The sequence below is a fragment of the Lolium perenne genome, chromosome 3 (assembly GCF_019359855.2).
Source record: "Lolium perenne isolate Kyuss_39 chromosome 3, Kyuss_2.0, whole genome shotgun sequence".
Classification (NCBI taxonomy): domain Eukaryota; kingdom Viridiplantae; phylum Streptophyta; class Magnoliopsida; order Poales; family Poaceae; genus Lolium; species Lolium perenne.
Window position 1 is genome coordinate 315,827,071 of NC_067246.2, and position 20,109 is coordinate 315,847,179.

At 42.7% G+C, this 20,109-nt stretch overlaps 1 protein-coding gene across 1 annotated transcript; it reads left to right on the top strand.

Annotated features, from left to right (window-relative positions):
- Positions 1-417: 417 nt before the first annotated feature.
- On the top strand, positions 418-2,301 carry LOC127340302 (putative F-box/LRR-repeat protein At5g41840). Its single transcript, XM_051366071.1, has one exon. The coding sequence runs from the start codon at positions 418-420 to the stop codon at positions 2,299-2,301; it is 1,884 nt and encodes a 627-aa protein (XP_051222031.1).
- Positions 2,302-20,109: the final 17,808 nt, after the last annotated feature.

The following is a 20,109-nucleotide window of genomic DNA, read 5'->3' on the forward strand; positions in this document are numbered from 1 at the left end:
AACAAAAAATAAGAGCATCCACATTTCCAAATCTATATCAATAGATCCATCATATGGTCTATTTTGTTAGTGTATTTATCAACTATTATAGATATTAATAACTTTGTGCATATCTCCAGTCAAACTCTTATTATGATTTGGCTTTTTAACTAAAAAAACACTTTTTTTTTAGGGGAATGGAGGTAGTATTAAGATACGAGTGAAATGGAAACATGTTTTTCAAGAAAGTAATTAACCTGCAAGAAGAAGAAAAAATACGGCCGGATTAGTTTGGAACACGGCCGGTCTGCCCGATACGTTGTGGACTCGATCGAACCGACTCAGGTGATGTACCTATGCATATACACCATTATAAATCCGATCGAGATCAAGATCGTATCCCTCGTCGCTGCTCTGATCGCGGCGCCGATTCAGACGATGACCGGTGGCGACGACCGCCTGTCCGATCTCCCCGACGACCTCCTCTGCCGCGTCCTCCGCTTCGCTCCACTCAAGGAGGCCGCGTCCACGACCGTGCTCTCGCGGCGCTGGCGGACGCCGCTCTGGCTCTCTTCCGGCGCCGTGAACCTCGAGACACGCGTCGAGGACTACGACCGCAACAACTACGGCAGTAATCGCGACGAAGAAGTGGCCAAGTTCTTCTCTCGGCGCAATGCTTTTGTCTCCGCCGCGGTGGCAGCGCTCGAAGCTGCCGACGACAAAGTCACGAGGCTCACCTTACGCCTCAAGTCTTGCAGCGACAAACCTTTGAACGATTTCCTGAACGACTACACCGACAAGGGCCACGTCGTGTCGCGCGACAGAAACGTGGTCGACGTCGTGCTCTCCCACCGGGCGGCGCGCCGCGTCGAGGAGCTCCGGCTGGTCATCAAGGAGAGGGGGAGCGGCGCGTACTATGACGGCGAGACCTTCAGGAATAGGAGTAATAGTTTAGGCGGCCTCTACTCGATCACCCTCGAGTCCCTTCCGTCGGAGACCCTCCGCGTGCTGGAGCTCACGAACTGCTGGGGACTCTACGAATGTGAGGCTACTGCGATCGTGCTCCCGCGGCTGTCCTCTTTACGGCTACGCCACTGCTCCCAGTACCTAAGCTCTCTCCAACGCGTCATTGACGCCGCGCCGTCGCTCGCCACCGTCCGCCTCGAGTCTGTCTGCGTCCTCGTCGACGCCACAGAGGAGGAGGCGCGTCCAGCACGCCAATCTCATTGCCATGGCTGGCACAGTACCGACGATCAGAACAGCGGCGACGACAACGAAGAAGACGATCCCCCAACGCTACCCAAAGAAGCCACACCTAGCCGCCTCAGATGCGCAGCGGCCACAATACTCGTGCTGGAGAGGTGCAGGTGGGAGGAGCAGAACGAGGGCCGCCGCTCCTACGGCGGCTACATCGACGACGATGAGAAACCAGTCACCCTCATTGGCATTGAGATCGACGCACCGAGGCTGCGTCGCTTCAGGTACAAGGGGCTACTCCGGCCTTTCTCATTCAATCCACGGCCACCGGAGTTAGAACAAGTGGATCTGCATTTCTACCCGGACAACAACTGGAGGAACAAGGATCCAAACCGTGATCTAAAAACCTTCTGGCGATTCGCTCGGAGCTTTACCAACACCAAGACAATGAGTCTATGTGTAAAACATCTCGAGGACATCGCCGTCCTTAGTGAGGCGAGGCGGGTGGAGGTCCTGCCTGTGTTCCACCGGCTGGAGCGACTCGAGCTGCAAGGAGTGCATAGGCCGAAAGGCAAGACCGCGGCAGTGGCAATCGCAAACCTCCTTCGATGTTGCCCAGTGCTCCGCGACCTCCAGATCGACCTCACCACAGAGCATCACGACGCCACCAAAAGATACAACTACGCACAAGAATTCCTCGAAAGGAAATTTAGATCTGATCGCGACAAGTCCATGGATTGTCTCGACCGTTGCAGTGATTCCGAGCCAACGATAGTTGCGCCAGAAGGAATTGACCTTGGTGCTAACTATGACGACCTTCCTGATATTCCAGGCTTAAGTCGACGGCGCTCGACCGAATGCCTACAGACCTCGCTGAGGAGAGTAGGTTTGAAGTTCCAGCTAGAGAAGTCAGACAGTCTTGGTGTTAGACTGATTAAATTCTTCAGTGAGAATGCGATAGTTCTTGAAGAAATGCATATTGATGGCGGAAATAAAAAGTTTCGCGACCACATAAATCCCAAGGTTGAAAGATGGATCGCCAATTCATCTGAAAGAATACAGTCCCGAAAGAAAAGCTTTGTGGTCTTACCCCTTAACAGACTACAAGGAATGAGAATTCTTTGATATGTATTGAGGTAGCATTTTTCTTAAATGATTATTATTTTTCATGGAATAAAGTATTTCAATCGTAATCCACGGAATGTCACATGGAAGTCTTGGTGATCCTCGACTGACCATGGTTGCTTTTACCCTAAGATTGTGCTCTATATTTAAGTTGTACTTAATCAAAGTCATTTCTTGTGTTGTACATGAGGCGGCTAATGGCTCCTTTGATTAATAGGAATTGTATAAGAATTACGTAGGATTTAAATCCTATGAGAATTTTTCCTACATTGGTTGCTTGATTCATAGAAACTATCCCATAAACACTACTAGCAATGGATGGGCGCGGCGGCACGCCGCGCCATCTGTGTTATACGAATTTAAAAACGCTCTTGAATTGATTGAAGCAGTGAATTTTTTTTATAAAAAAATTTGTTCTTCAAACAATAAGCTTTAAGATAGTTGGTAACAAAATCTCATAGTGCAGGTATAGGTGTTTTTTTTAAAGAATACGGTAGGGAAAGGCTCTATAGTGATCTTTTTTGAAATAATAAGGACCTAAATCTGTGTCCATAGGGATTTGAACATGGATAGTTGGGTCGTACATGCGCTTTTTTAACCAAGTGCATGCATAAGTGTGGTTTGTACAATTTATGTAAGGAAGAGGTGGAGTGTACATGCTTTTAATATGAGTGTGTATTATCAGTACAATGTCAAATAATCCACCGTGAACGAATATGTTCCCTTATGTGAATTCTGATATGTGGTTGTAGGTAGAGTAGGAACAGCAGAAATTAATTTTGAGACCACGGTAATTGTTTATGTGGATTGATTGAACCATGTGAAGCATGGTTACTTGCTGAAGCTGCTGCTGTATCACTTCTGGTTCCGACAGATTATGCTTGAATCTCTGGTGTGCCTTACCATCATATCCTACATCATGCATCCACTCTTCGTATGCTTTATTTACAAATATTTTTTTTCGATAAAGGGAATATATTAATATTAAGAAGATACCAATTACACCCAGCCTCTGCAACAACGCACCACCCTAATGGCACTACGGATGCACACAGCCAAAAACAAGAAAATAAAAGTATCTCGGGCCTAACAACAGCAATACATCCACCGCCAAGACAACACCTGAATTACAGACTAGTCCCCGCTCTCAAAACAAATGCCTCTACCAAGGACATTGCCAGGCACAACCAATTAAGGCCAGACCTTGGGTTTTCACCCTGAAAGGTAGAACTCTGCACTTCACCTGTGTTGTCGCCCCCACTTTCTTACCGCTGCTGTGAAGCCCGAAACACCAAGCAAGTCCCTCAACATCGCAAAGACTTGAACCTCCCTTAGCTAGTCCTCCCCTCTGGCCTTCATGAAATTCTCTTCTTCCGACTTTCATCATGGATCCATAGTCACTTGATGTCAATCAAAGAAAAAGAGCTTCGCGTCGCTCCCTCCAGAACCAATCGGTCGGAATAAAAACATGGGTGCGCACGACCGAATACCTCCGATCCAACAAACTCCAGGCAAAAGCACTGTTACATTCATCGGCGGAGCCTTCCGGAACTCAACACTCAGGCCAGATCACGAGTCCAGGCCTCCGGTAGGTCCTCCTCTTCACGCAAGAGAGGCCCTAGGACCGCCGCCTTTATTCAGGTCGGACCCCCACGTCGGCGACCATCCCGGGCTGGCCACTCCAACCCGCCACCGGCGACACCGACGCCGGCTTCCAAGCTCCTCCATCACGCCGCCGGAATGCGGTGATAGATCGATAGATCCACCACCACCAACCGCAGGCCGACCCTCTCCGACGAAGAAGATGGCCACCTCCACCGTCGTACCCAAGGCTGCTGCCCCGGGCGACCACGTGACGCGAGAGAAACCCGAGATCGCCTCCACACACGGCCGAGAGGCGGGGGGGAAAGTGGCGCAGATCATGGCCTGACCGCTGCCCGCCACCAGCCCCTCCGGCGTGCTGCGGTTGTCCGGCGGAAGGCAAGGGGCTGCCGCTTCTGGCCGTCGCGCAGAGGTCTGGCCGCCGCCGCCGCCCATCACCAATTCCGACCGGCCGCAGCGAGCGTCGAGGGATCCCGGTCGCCATCCCAGCGCGGCAACAAGGGGAGGCCGCCGCCGCCGCCACGCCCCGCGGCCTAAGCCCGGTGGCGCTACCGGCGGCGGCGGCGGCGGGGTGCGTTTAGGGTTTGGGAGCTGCGTGTAGGTGACAGCCCAAACGTGAGGCGTGTTCTTATTTACAAATATGTCAGCACGAACCTGCATTCAAGTTGAGCAAGGTCATTGTACTCGATAGAATATTAGTGTTCAGGTATGGTGATTTGAATGAAAAAGGCAATGTATGCACAGAAAATAGTTAGCTAAGATATTTGGGCATATAGATTTCAGAATCAAGACTTTATAGTAGGAGTAGCACAGATAATCTGGAATATATAGAACCCAAACTATCAGTAGATAGTTTTCTTTAGTTATTGTTGACAACTCACACTGGGAACACAAAATTTCAAAACTAAAATAAGTATGTTGAAGGGTAAACTTCTATTTTTTTTTTGTTGAAAATGAGAATGGTAATAATTTGTTGAAACCATATTAGCAGCAGACTATCAAATGGTATCTGAACATGGATAATCTGCCAATGCGCTCAGTCTTTGTCTTTGCTGCTTCATTTCTTTTTGTCTCGGATTTTTCAGCAAAGCTGATCCGTTTTTGGCTGACTTTTGCTGCTAAAAGGAAAAGGAGACTAAAATTACCATTTTCTTGGCAACGATGCTGCAGCTCTTTCAATTGTATTGAAGTCTGGTGTTTACCTGTCGCTGTAAGAGCTCTTTGTTAATCTGCTTTTGCTTGGTGTAGTAGCCAATGCTTTGGCCTTCCTTTTCTTTTTCAGAGGTGGAGCTGGCATCCTTAAGTAAGCAGAATTGCATATCATTAGACACGTTTTGTGCAGGAGTAGTATACCATTTAAGCTTTTCCTATGGAAAATCGAATCAATAAGTAGGCTGTGTTCTTTGTGTATCACTTAAGGTAATATCCACAGAAAAAGGCAGCGAAAGACATGCAGTGTAAGCTCGTGCCTCTAAAATGCCAAAGGGCTTTTGCATTGTGTACAAAACAGGGGAATGTTTTGAGGCTCCGGGACAACTTCATTCACCTTGGTGCGCTGAGTAAATTTGAATCTATACTGCTGATCCGTTGTCCTGTATTTCTTTCGTGCATCTGCAAAGATGAAGTTCTATATGGTATTACACTGAACCTTCTTTTAGGGGGTCCTTGAACTGATCTGTACGTTTGCCTGGTATGTGTCCTTCCATTGTGTTTCCCTATGATGAAAAAGAAAATTGTAATATTAGCTGTGTGAAAAGGAATAAAAGGGCTTTTCTGAATATTCATATACCTTATTCACTATGATAAATATAGTAGCTACTAAAAAGTGTTTGCAAATTGTAATCCAAGAGATCATGTATATTCATGAATTGGCATGTGAAAATTATTCCTTAGTAGGATTGCTAGGCAAAATAAATCATATATTTTAGAAACATGAGCTTGAAGGTGGTGGCATAACAAATATTTTTCATACAATGGGAGAACTCCAGTTACTGGAGCGTCTATTAAGTTTTATCTACGAAAGGGAATACTCTAGAACATATTAAAATCATTTCTTAGTGGGATCATCCATTGCAAAGCCAATAAAAAAGTGTATGCAGAGTATAACTCAAAGGGTTAGACATACATATGGATTAGAAAGCATGAAAACTATTCCTTGGTAAGATTGCGAGGTAAAATAAGTTAAGATACAAGGGCGTCATAAATATGTTTGTTCGGATGGGAGAAGTTGAGATACAGAGGCATCCGTTGCTCCTTAATGTGAAGTGTATGCAAAGTATAGTTCTAAAGGTGAGACGTCTCTACGAATCAGTACATATGAAACTCGAGTTCGAATGAACTGTGCAAAATAGAACACATGAGCATAGGTGTAGTGGCATGACAAATCGTGGACAAAAAAGGAAAGATATCATTGGAGGTATCCCTGTGCAATGCAAGACAGTGTAATGTACTGATAATAGACAAATGAACAGATGGAAACTTATCATCTCAGATGGTGAAAGAGTACCTCATGGTCCACGAGAATAAAATGTAACTCGTCACATTCTGCTCATTTGCTGATCCTTTGAGTTTGTTGTAACTCACCACATTCGTACAGGAAGTCAGGGAGATATCAGTTTACTGCAAGCCATGGATTTACTCAAACCTAAAACAGAACAAATATTTACTAATAAAGCGTAGAAGTGGATAGTAGGACAGTATGGTAGGACAGCTCCTTAATACTTTTCTTACGACCTGATAATCTTTAGCCCCAGTAGTCGTCTTCATGGTCAGAAGAAAAAATGGCCATGTCCTTCCCTTGATTGAGGGCCCCGGATCTGGATGAACTATTGTTTCCTTCGTTGGATGCACAACATTGTCGTCAGTGGTGAAGACAACCCCATCGGCGCGGTGGCCTTGTCGGCCTTCAGCAATCAAGCGACATCGAGGGCTCATGGGACAGCTATGGCCCAGGCTGGGATAGCAGCGACTATTCAATGGCGCGCTTGATATAATCCTCTTCTTTTTCCTTGGTCAATGGTCTGTACTCTTGTAGTTCAGAACTGGTGATTTTCTGGGCCCCCTCTTTGCCATCCTCTCCAGAAAATAACCCAAGTGTTGCAACAATTTCATTAGTTCGGTCAGGCTGCTAAATTTCCTCTCCTGCATTCGAAGTTAAATAATATTACTCATGACTGGAAAAATAAAAATTCGTAAGAAGAGCTTATTGAAATTCTGAGCAAGAAAAAAAAAGCATGCTTAGTGATACAAATACTCCCTCTACAGGCATATATGGCTCATGCTTATGTAGTATCAATTCAGAAATGTCCTTCTCTTTTTTCAGATCAATGTAATTTAGGTAACTGAAAATAAGAATCCAACAGTGATAGGAGACCCCAACAATGCTAGGAGACCCTTAATTACTTTCCCTCCTAAAGTGTGGGCATTAAACTATATTAGTTGAATTTATAATCAAGAAGCTCAATTAACTCTTGTTCCTCTTTTGATGTTAAAAACTGCTGGTTGTACCTAGACCATGATTGCTCTAGTTAGGCAGATTCAGAGACCAATGGAAACTACCTGACACTTGAACAAATTATTTCAAACGGAGTGGGACTAAACTGGCATATTGCACAAGTACAATGCCAATACCGGATGTAAAATAAAGTGTGCCTTCCATTTTGGGACGGAGGGAGTAGTACATACCCATAGCATCTCATTTTTTGAAAATCCTATTCAAATACAAACTTCCTTTTAGGTATCTAGAGAGTAACAGTCCAAGGGAATTCCATGGCTATGAGATAGAAGTGCGCATTGTATTTTAAAGTGTGTTGGTGCTCAAATTTAGTCAGTGTTGTTCCAATAACCCTTAGACAGAGGGCGAGGTAACGCTTCACTCGTTTCTGAGCAAATTCAGAGGTCCAGACCTCTGAATTGGGGAGGCCGAAAATTACACTTGCGGGGCTGGACCTTGGAATTGGCCTCAGAATTCCACGGCCCAATTCCATGCGCAACCAAACAGCGGAATTGACCTATATGGGCCTCAATTCCAATTCCGAGCCTCAATTCTGTGCAACCAAACAGGGCATAAGGGCGAGACATTCCTCGGATATTTTTGGCTTCTCTTTGGAACTAAAAGAACTGCAATACTTATAGCGACGGCGGTAAAAGGTTACCCAATGTAGTAATAAGATGCATCTGATGAGAACTAATTTCCCTAAGAAAGCAACCAACTAATAATAACATGCACTCAACAAAAAAGATTAGATGATCAAAGTGAAAAAAATTACAGTTTTATCTACCGGGAGCCATACACTTTCATCATTTATGTGACACATCCGTATAGATGAATTTCCTGTAAGCATTGTACCCAAAAAAGCAGCAGTTAAAACACGATTTATGCATGCTTCTCAGAGAACCCACATGAGAAAATAAAGTTGATGCCAACTTATTATCATTCAATGGTTGTCTTACCTGCAGATTCTGAACCGTACTTCTCCATCTAGTACATCAACTCATGAACCTTCTGAAATGATGCAATAATCAGATTATGGAAGGTATCACTGGTAGAAAAATGCTCATCTATACCGGTTCCAGAGGGGCATTAGTACCGGTTGAGCAACCGGTATTAATTATCCGGCACTAAAGGCCCCCCCCCCCCTTTCGTACCGGTTGCTTACGAACCGGTATAAAAGGGGCCTCCACGTGGGCCACCAGGAGAGCTCAGGGCCAAGGAGCTTTGGTACCGGTTGGTAATACGAACCGGTACCAAAGGTTCCCACCCGCGGCAGGGAATTTGCCCAAATCTCTGCCGCGGCAGAGAATTGGATTTTTAGGGTTTTTGGAGGGGTTTAGGGATATCGGTTTGTTTCATATCGCGTCGATGCACCAGAAACGCGTTTGGGTTTAGGTAGTACATGAAGATCAAGATGATGCATAGAAAGTTGGTGCATATAATATAACACACATGTAATTGCATAAGATCGCAAATTAAGTAGCACTATGCATGAAGATCGATCTTCATGCATAGTGGTACTCTCCGAGGCGTACTCTATATATGTCTATTACATGTAGCATAGTGGTACTCTTCGAGTCAACTATATATGTAACATGTACATCTTCATTCATAGTGGTACTCTGCGAATGGTGGTATGACGTCCCGAAGGAAAAATCCTGCCAATTCCTCGCCTATTGCTATGAAGCGGTCATCGATTGAGAGCTTGTTCCGCTTTCTTGCCAACTATAAAAGAATAAGATACAAATGAATACATGAAACAACTATTACTGAAACTCAGCACAACTTATGATAAGAAAACAAATTTGTGAAGATTGTTTTTGTACCTCTTTATTTCTTTCATTATTCGTTCTCTCGCTGACAATTCTGCGGATGTACTCGCAAACGAAGAATCCACAGAGATCGGTCCCTTGTGGTTGTTGCGGGCATTTCTTTACAAGAATATAATTCAATCAAACAATAGTCAAGTATGATAATTAAAAGGTGTGTGGACCTAGGTAGTACTACTTACTTTCGCACGCCATCGCAGCTTCGGTGTCCATTCACGGGACGTATCTTCCTTGATGAAAGTTTGCCATACGCTGCTCGACAAAAGAAAATGCATAAAAGAGTCATCAATTAGTTCAAAGCAGGAAATTAACGAAACAAACCGATAAGAATTAAAATTACCTTCTGAGCATTAAAAAACAAGACACGTATAGTTTCGATTTTTTGCTTAGTGAGTCAAAGACTTCAACTTCTCCAATTTCCATATTGATGACGAGAAGAATAAAGTGAAACCTACGCACGTTTCAATATGTAGTGTCATATATATAAGTCATTAGTTAAAATTTTGACATACGGTGAGCAAAATATAATGTGTTATAAGACAGTAAGACTCACTCGAAGTTGTAAGGCCAAATTATTAGCTTTTTGTCACGTTGTCGCTTCAAAAACCTTAGCAAAGTCTGCGGTGTATCCTTGTTATAGAGGGGATTCTCTATGGTTTTAACATGCATTGTGTGCGGGTCAATGAACCCAATGTCTGTGATATCGTCCCTTTTGCATTCGAGCATCTTCGATCTGCATAATATAGCGCACAAAAGATTATAATCTGCAGACAATGAACGAGCTGAGTGATGACCCACAAGTATAGGGGATCGCAGCAGTCTTCGCGGGTAGTATAACCCAATTTATTGATTCGACACAAGGGGGGACAAAGAATACTTGGAGGCCTTAACAGCGGAGTTGTCAATTCAGCTGCACCTGGAAACAGACTTGCTCGCAAGAGTTTATCAGTAGTAACAGTTTTATAGCAGTAGCAGTAGTGAAACAGCAGCAGAGTATCAGAGACAGCAGTAGTGATTATAGTAAACAGCAGGATTAAAATACTGTAGGCACGGGGACGGATGACGGGCGTTGCATGGATGAGAGAAACTCATGTAACAATCATAGCAGGGCATTTGCAGATAATAATAAAACGGTGTCCAAGTACAAAGCAATCAATAGGCATGTGTTCCAATTATAGTCGTACGTGCTCGCAATGAGAAACTTGCACAACATCTTTTGTCCTACCAGCCGGTGGCAGCCGGGCCTCAAGGGAATCTACTGGATATTAAGGTACTCCTTTTAATAGAGCACCGGAGCAAAGCATTAACACTCCGTGAACACATGTGATCCTCACGTCACTACCATCCCCTCCGGTTGTCCCGATTTCTGTCACTTCGGGGCCATTGGTTCCGGACAGCGACATGTGTATACAACTTGCAGGTAAGACCATAAACAATGAATATCATGATGAAACAATAACATGTTCAGATCTGAGATCATGGCACTCGGGCCCTAGTGACAAGCATTAAGCATAACAAGTTGCAACAATATCATCAAAGTACCAATTACGGACACTAGGCACTATGCCCTAACAATCTTATGCTATTACATGACCAATCTCATCCAATCCCTACCATCCCCTTCGGCCTACAGCGGGGGAATTACTCACACATGGATGGGGAAGCATGGCTGGTTGATGGAGAGGCGTCGGTGATGATGATGGCGATGATCTCCTCCAATTCCCCGTCCCGGCGGAGTGCCAGAACGGAGACTTCTGGCTCCCGCGACGGAGTTTCGCGATGTGGCGGCGTTCTGGAGGCTTTCTGGCGACTTCGACTTCTCCCCGTGCGTTTTTAGGTCGAAGGCAATATATAGTCCGAAGGAGGGCGTCAGAGGCCGACCGAGGGGGCCACACCATAGGGCCGCGCGGGCCCCCCCTGGGCCGCGCCGCCCTATGGTGTGGGGCCCTCGGGCCTCCACCTGACTTGTCCTTCTGGCTCCGTCAGTTTTCTGGGAAAATAGGGCCTTCTGCATAAATTCCGAGGATTTTCCTGAAAGTTGGATTTCTGCACAAAAACGAGACACCAGAACAGTTCTGCTGAAAACAGCGTTAGTCCGTGTTAGATGCATCCAAAATACACAAATTAGAGGCAAAACAATAGCAAAAGTGTTCGGGAAAGTAGATACGTTTTGGACGTATCAACTCCCCCCAAGCTTAGCTTATTGCTTGTCCTCAAGCAATTCAGTTAACAACTGAGCGATAAAAGAACTTTCACGAACGCATTTGCTCATATGATGTATATATTCTCATGATATGGCTAATACTTAAGCATTTCATAATAAGACACATGCAAATAAGATCATCTAACAGTTATGTCAATCATGAAGAGGTACCAACAATTAATAATAAGCATCATGAATCATGTATATAAGCAGGATTGCAATGTTCATAAGAGAGTATGATAAAGTGGTATCTCGCTTGCCCATATTTGATCGGCAAAGCATAAATGCCCAGGCACCTCTGGAGTTCATAGAAAGACTAGAAGTAGTGATTGTCAAAGATAAAAGCATCAAAGTTATACCACAATCAATCATATTTTGAGACAAGCATATTATACTAAGAATGACAGTTGTGCTCTCAAGATAGTGCTCAAAGAAATAATGGAGACACAACATAAAAGTAAAAGATTGACCCTTCGCTGAGGGAAGCAGGGATTAACATGCGCTAGAGCTTTTCATTTTTAAAATCAGGAGTAAAATTATTTTGAGAGGTGTTTGTCATTGTCAACGAATGGTAATGGGTACACTAACTACCTCGCCAACCAGACTCCTAAGAGCGGCTCCCATGAATTATTTGCATGTTTATGTGGCACTCCTTCCAACCTTTCTTACACAAACCATGGCTAACCGAATCCTCGGGTGCCTGCCAACAATCTCATACCATGAAGGAGTGCCTTTTTTATTTTAGTTTTATTATGATGACACTCCCCCCAACCTTTGCTTACACAAGCCATGGCTAACCGAATCTTCGGGTGCCGTCCAACAATCACATACCATGGAGGAGTGTCTATTTAAGTTAATTAATTCGGGACTGGGAATCCCATTGCCAGCTCTTTTTGCAAAATTATTGGATAAGCGGATGTGCCACTAGTCCATATGAAAGTCCGTCAAAAGTAAATGACAAGGTTGAAAGCTAAACACCACATACTTCCTCATGAGCTATGAAACATAAACACAAATTGAGAAACATTTTGAAGGTTTTAAAGGTAGCGCATGAGAATTTACTTGGAATGGTTTGAAATGCCATGCATAGGTATTTATGGTGGACACTTTGGAACAACTTGGTTTTCAGGTATTTGGAAGCACGAGCAGCGTTCCCGCTCAGTACAAGTGAAGGCTAGCAAAAGACTAGGGAGCGACAAATCAAGAGAGCAGTAACTGTCATAATCATGCTTGCGGCAAAATAAATTAACGGAGGCATAAAAGTGATACAAGAACTCTGAAGCAATATAAATCATCGAGGCTTAATTGACTTTTGTTCAGTCATATGCATGCGTGAGCATGTGCCAAGTCGATATAAATGAATTATTCAGAGGAGGATACCACAATGCCATACTTACTTATGAATAAAACAATGCAAGCAAACATCCATGACATGCTACTCATATTAATAAATTGGAGCTAAACATGAGAGATCATGAACTACTAGACTTTCTCAAATAACATATACCTCACATGAACCAACTAAGCATGCTCACATGGATGAGTATATGTACAAAAATGAAAACAAATAGAGTTCATACCAGCCTCTCACCACAATCCAATTGTCGTAGATCGTCATTATTGCCTTTCACTTGTGCAGCTTGGATAATATGAAATGAAAACCACGCTCCAGCCACCCAAGACCATTGAACTCAAGATGAACTTTACAAACCAAAGAAGAACAACAAATATTTTTGGTGTTTTCGAATTAGAAACAAGAACAAAAGGAAACAAGCAAACAAAGCAAAATCTTTTTGGGTTTTCTTGTAGCAAACTAGCAATAGCAAATAAAGCGAAACAAATGCAAGAAACCAAAGCAAATAAATGATGAAGAGAAAAAACAGAAATATTTTTGGTCTTTTTGTGTTTTGGGAAGGAAACAAAGCAAAAACAAGAAACGGCAAACTAGAAAAGTCACATAAACACAAAACAGCAGAAATTCGTCAAACTTGACAGCAGTACAGTACTCGATTTTTAATAAATTCTACCACTGCTCAAATCGAAAAGTGTTCAACTAATGAAAGTTAGATAACAACCTGGGGAACATGCACAAAAATTTTCTTCGCAAAATACTGTTCTGGCTATTTTTGAGAATTTTTTCGGTAACAGTCCAGAATCTGTTTTCAGGCAGCACTTCCCCAAACATCATCTTCCTCTCATTAGAAAACCACTTAAACAAACTAAACAAGTATATACAAGTATCCAGCAATCATAATATGCAAAGAATGAGTGATGCCGGTATACCTCCCCCCAAGCTTAGGCTTTTGGCCTAAGTGGAGTTCAATCCCATCGAGGCCATGAGGTAGTATCTCCGTAGTACGACGAGGATGGATCATATTCCGGATATGTGCTAGAAGAAGCACCCGGATACGTGACGGTGTAGTCGTAGGAGGGCTCGGCGTCCTCGGAGTCATGCTGCTGGTGGAAGTCTTGTATCTTCATATGTTCCTCCACCTCCTCCTTAGTGCGCGACCATGGTTCCCTGTCAATACTGAACAAACCCGGCTGGGGAAGAGGGATTTCCTTCTCATCCCCGTCAGCAAACAACATTTTATAGACCATGTTATCTAAAGTGGAATCAGTGGTAACAAAATGATGGCTTTTCATAACAGCAATATCAAGTCTCCTAGGGGTTAATGGCACATCATTAGGATCAAGAGGAAGTCTTAAATGTGTTAAAATGCGCAGTGCAATAGTTCCTCCAAAAATAGGCCCTCTGTTAGACAGGCGGCGAGCAATAAGAGAACCAAGATGATAAGATGTCCGTCCAGTAAGTGCAATATTCAAGAAAGCAAGATGGTAACTAGAAATATTGCTAGTGTTCTCCCTACCGAGAATGCTAGTAGCAATGTAATATGCAAAATATTTAATGGCGGGGAGTTGAATGTTCCTTATCTTGCCACGCTGAATGGTGCAACAATCATCATCGGTGATCCCTCGATAGAGCTCCAACAGGTCCCGGGGGTTGTCATCAATCCTCCTTGCTGTACCTACAGGGGCAATATCCAATGCACGACAAAATTCTTCCAATTCCATAGTAACAGGATTACCATAGATCTTGAATGCAACTGTCGGCTCATATTGCGTGTTGTGGAACTTGAAGCTCTCGACGAAGATTTTGGTGAGCATGTAGTATTGCTCCCTTTCATCTCCCACGTAGGTGGCTAAGCCCGCCCTGTTGACAAGGGTGAAGAAATCATCCAATATCCCTGCATTTGTCAGAAAATCATAACAAGGGAAGGATGAAGCATTAGGAGCCCCATTGTCCTCTTCGGGCGCGAAGCTAGGCGCGATGATATCCTCATTGTACGATCGCCTAAGTCGGGTGGCGGTCCTAGAAGGCCTCCCGGTGCTGGTTGTTCCTCTCTTGAACAATTCTCCAAAGTTGAACTTCTTCATCTTTCTTTTCTGAAATTTTTCAACAAGTGATATAAAACTTGATTTGGTGACATATAATCAAGGGGAACTACTATAGGAACTTGCTAGAGTGCTAATCATGCATCAAAACTAGTTTATACAACTTAGAACAAGCATGCAAGCTCACTAAACATGTTACCTACAGCAGCAAAATATTCAAGATATACTCAACCAAACAAAATTCTACTTGGATAATCGGAGGAGTCACATACCGAAGAGCAAATGTGCCAAATTTCAGACAGAAATCTGGGCTGAGCAAAGAGATCGAGAAATCCTGAGCTCTTGAGCAAAAACGCGAGTGAGAGAAAGCTGGTTCGAGTTTTTTCGGGATAGAGAAGATTCTGGGAGAAAGAGATGAAGTAGTGGGGCAAGGAGGGGCCCACACCACAGGGTGGCGCGCCCCCTCCTTGGCCGCGTCGGCTGGTGGTGTGGCACCCTGGGGTGCCCCACAGGTCATCCTCTGGTGCTCCCAGGTGCCTCTTCGAAAAATAGGACCAACGGTATAATTTTTGTGAATTTTTGAAAACTTTGAAAAATGCACATTTCTGGGCATTAAGTTTATTATTACTGGCCAGGAAAAAATTTGAAATCTCTAATTAACTAAGGAGCTTTGCAAATCAAAAGTGCTACAGCAAATAAAACAAGTGGAGGAAGAAAGAGATGTTGTTTACCGCCTCTATGCATATAAAAAGTATTCGTTAACAAGGTTGATCAAGTCTTGCCACCGAATAAATTTTACATAGCATATGAAGAAATAAACCTCAAATCAATCATGTTACCTTGAATTGTATCGATATGGATCCAATCATAAGATTTTGATAACCTTCTTTAGGCTCATATATAGGACAATCAATAGTTCCAACTTTGATAGTTCTCACATTAGAAATAGTATTGACTCCACATACTTTATCAATCTTCTTGGGGAAATAGACAGTATGCTCCTTATCATCAACATTGAAAGTAACCTTTCCTTTATTACAATCAATAACAGCTCCTGCGGTGTTAAGAAAAGGTCTCCCAAGAATAATAGACATATTATCATCTTCAGGCATTTCCAACACAACAAAATCAGTTAATATCAAGCAGTTTGTAGTAACTTGAACAGGAACATCCTCACATATACCAACAGGAATAGCAGTAGATTTATCAGCCATTAAGAAAAGGTATCCCAAGAATAATAGACATATTATCATCTTCAGGCATTTCCAACACAACAAAATCAGTTAATATCAAGCAGTTTGTAGTAACTTGAATAGGAACATCCTCACATATACCAACAGGAATAGCAGTAGATTTATCAGCCATTTGCAAAGATATATCAGTAGGTATCAACTTATCTAGATAAAGTCTCTTATAAAGAGAAAAAGGCATAACACTAACACCGGCTCCCAAATCACATAGAGCAGTTTTAACATAATTATTCTTAATAGAACAAGGAATAGTAGGTATACCTGGATTGCCCAACTTCTTTGGCACTTTGCCATTGAAAGAGTAATTAGCAAGCATAGTGGAAATTTCCTCATTGGGGATTTTCCTTTTGTTAGTAACAATATCTTTCATATACTTTGAATAAGGAGGCAATTTAATAGCATCAGTCAAAGGGATTTGCAAGAATAAAGGTTTCATCCAATCACAAAATTTATTATAGTGTTCTTCTTCCTTTGATTTTAGTTTCTTAGTAGGAAAAGGCATTTGCTTTTGCACCCAAGGTTCTCTTTCATTACCATGTCTCTTAGCAATAAAATCTTCTTTAGTATACTTTTTATTTTTATCATGCTTTTCAGGTTCATCTTCTACCTCTTCTTTATCAGAAGCATCATTCTTATTATTATCATTATCATTTTCATGTTCATTTCCACTTTCAGTTTCAGCATCGGAAATAGAAATACTATTAGGATCATTAACAGGTTCAGAGGATTCTACAACATTTTTATGTTTCTTCTTCTTTTTCTTCTTAGAAGGAGCACTAGGTTCAATGCGTTGAGAATCTTGTTCAATTCTTTTGGGATGCCCTTCAGGATATAGAGGATCCTGGGTAGAGACACCACCTCTAGTTGTTACTTCATAAGCATGTTTCTCTTTAGAATTATTATTTAGCAAGTCATTTTGCACTTTAGTGAGTTGATCAATTTGAGTTTGAATCATTTGAAAATGTTTAACAAGCATCTTAACATCATTGGAGGTTCTCTCCACAATATCATGCAAATTGCTAATAGCTTGAGAATTTTCCATTAGATGATTCTCTACTCTCATATTAAAATTTTCTTGCTTAACAATATAATTATCAAACTCATCTAAGCATTGCGCAGGAGGTTTTGAATACGGAATATCTTCCCTAGTAAAGCGTTGAAGGGAGTTTACCTCAATCATGGGTGAAGGGGGAATTATCTCACATATATCTTCTATGGGAGGTAGATTCTTCACATCTTCAGATTTAATACATTTCTCCTTGAGAGACTTCTTAGCTTCCCGCATATCTTCATCATTCAATTCAATTAAACCCCTCTTCTTCAATATTGGCGTTGGAGTTGGTTCAGGTGTATCCCAATCATCATGATTCTGGCTTATTCTAGCCAATAAATCTTCAGCTTCGTCTGGAGTTCTTTTCCTGAAAACACAACCAGCACAACTATCCAAATATGCTCTAGATTCAATGGTTAGTCCACTATAAAATATATCAAGTAGATCATTCTTTTCTAAATCATGTCCAGGTCGAGCTCTGATAAGAGAACAAAATCTTGCCCATGCCGCAGGCAATTTCTATTCATCTCCCTGATCAAAACTGTAAATTCTCTGTAAAGCAGCATGTTGAGCACTAGCAGGAAAGTATTTTTGAAAGAAAACATCACGCAAGTCTGATGGACTTTTAATAGAACCAGGAGGCAAATTATTATACCAAGTTTTAGCATCATCCTTTAATGAGAAAGGAAAAATCTTAATGACAAAGTAAGTACGCATCTTGACATCATCAGAGAACAAGCTACTCATAGAAGAAAGTTCATTCATGTGTTCTACAGCACTTTCTTTTTCAGTACCACAAAAGGGTGCTTTCTCTACAATAGCTATATGAGATAAATCAAGAGAAAAATCATAATCTTTATCCTTAATGCATATAGGAGATGTGGCAAATTCAGGATCAGGAGATAGCTTATGTCTAACAGTATATTGTGCGAGAAACTTTTTAATGTTTCTTGCATCAGCAGTAGCATTGCATCTATTAATTAAATCATCATTAAGCTCCACATAATCCTCATCAGGATCATCACTAGAATAATCAAGTTCAGGTGAATTAACAGGTGTAGTGGCATTTTCATTAGGAGTTTCAGCATTTTCAATTTGTCTAGACCTAGCAATTGTAGCATCTAGAAAGGATCCCAACGAACCACTATCATCAAGCACAGCAGAAACATTATCAATATTATGAGAGTTTTCAGATTCAGCAGAAGTTCCACCAAGCGAAGCTTGTGGCGGTGAAACAAGTTGACTTATCACAGATGGTGAATCAAGAGTAGCAGAGGTACTCAGAGTTGTACCTTTTCTTGTAGTGGATGGTAATATGGCGACTTTAGAATCACGAGCTTTACCCATGATGGAGAATTTGCAGCGAACAATATCAATCCAAGTGAACTTCCAAATAAAGCTATGCTCCCCGGCAACGGCGCCAGAAAACAGTCTTGATGACCCACAAGTATAGGGGATCGCAGCAGTCTTCGCGGGTAGTATAACCCAATTTATTGATTCGACACAAGGGGAGACAAAGAATACTTGGAGGCCTGATACGTCTCCAACGTATCTATAATTTCTGATGTTCCATGCTTGTTTTATGACAATACCGACATGTTTTGTTCACACTTAATATCGTTTTTATGCGTTTTCCGGAACTAACCTATTGACGAGATGCCGAAAGGCCAGTTGCTGTTTTCTGCTGTTTTTGGTTCCAGAAAGGTTGTTCGGGCAATATTCTCGGAATTGGACGAAATCAACGCCAAAGATCTTATTTTCCCGGAAGGCTCCAGAACACCGAAGGAGAGTCGGAGGAGAGCCAGGGGGGCCCCACACCATACGGCCGCGCGGGCCAGACCCTGGCCGCGCTGGCCTAGGGTGAGGCCACCCTGTCAGCCCTCCTGCGCCGCCTCTTCGCCTATAAAACCCCTTTCGACCTAAAAACGCAGTACCAATTGACGAAACTCCAGAAAGACTCGAGGGGCACTGCCACCGTCGCGAAACTCCAATTCGGGGGACAGAACTCTCTGTTCTAGCACCCTGCCGGGACGGGGAATTGCCCCCGGAGTCATCTCCACCGCCATCTTCACCGCCATCGCTGTCTCCATGATGAGGAGGGAGTAATTCACCCCCGAGGCTGAGGGCTCCGTTGTAGCTATGTGGTTAATCTCTCTCCCATGTACCTCAATACAATAATCTCATGAGCTGCTTTACATGATTGAGATTCATATGAGTTTTGTATCACAATTCATCTATGTGCTACTCTAGTGATGTTATTAAAGTAGTCTATTCCTCCTCCATGATGTAATGTTGGCAGTGTGTGCATCATGAAGTACTTGGTTTATGCTATGATTGTGATCTCTTGTAGATTATGAAGTTAACTATTACTATGATGGTATTGATGCGATCTATTCCTCCTTTCATAGTGTGAAGGTTACGGTGTGCATGCTATGTTAGTACTTGGTTTGGTTGTGTTGATCTATCTTGCACTCTAAGGTTATTTAAATATGAACATTGAATTGTGGAGCTTGTTAACTCCGGCATTGAGGGTTCGTGTAATCCTACGCAATGGTGTTCATCGTCCAACAAGAGTGTAGAGTATGCATTTATCTATTCTGTTATGTGATCAATGTTGAGAGTGTCCACTAGTGAAAGTATGATCCCTAGGCCTTGTTCCTAAATACTGCTATCGCTGCTTGTTTACTGTTTTACTACGTTACTACTGATGTGTTACTCTTTGCTTTTTCTTTGTCTGTCTGGGCAAAGCACTTTTCTGGTGCCGTTGCTACTGCTACTATTTATTCATACCACCTGTATTTCACTATCTCTTCGCCGAACTAGTGCACCTATTAGGTGTGTTGGGGACACAAGAGACTTCTTGCTTTGTGGTTGCAGGGTTGCATGAGAGGGATATCTTTGACCTCTTCCTCCCTGAGATCGATAAATCTTGGGTGATCCACTTAAGGGAAACTTGCTGCTGTTCTACAAACCTCTGCTCTTGG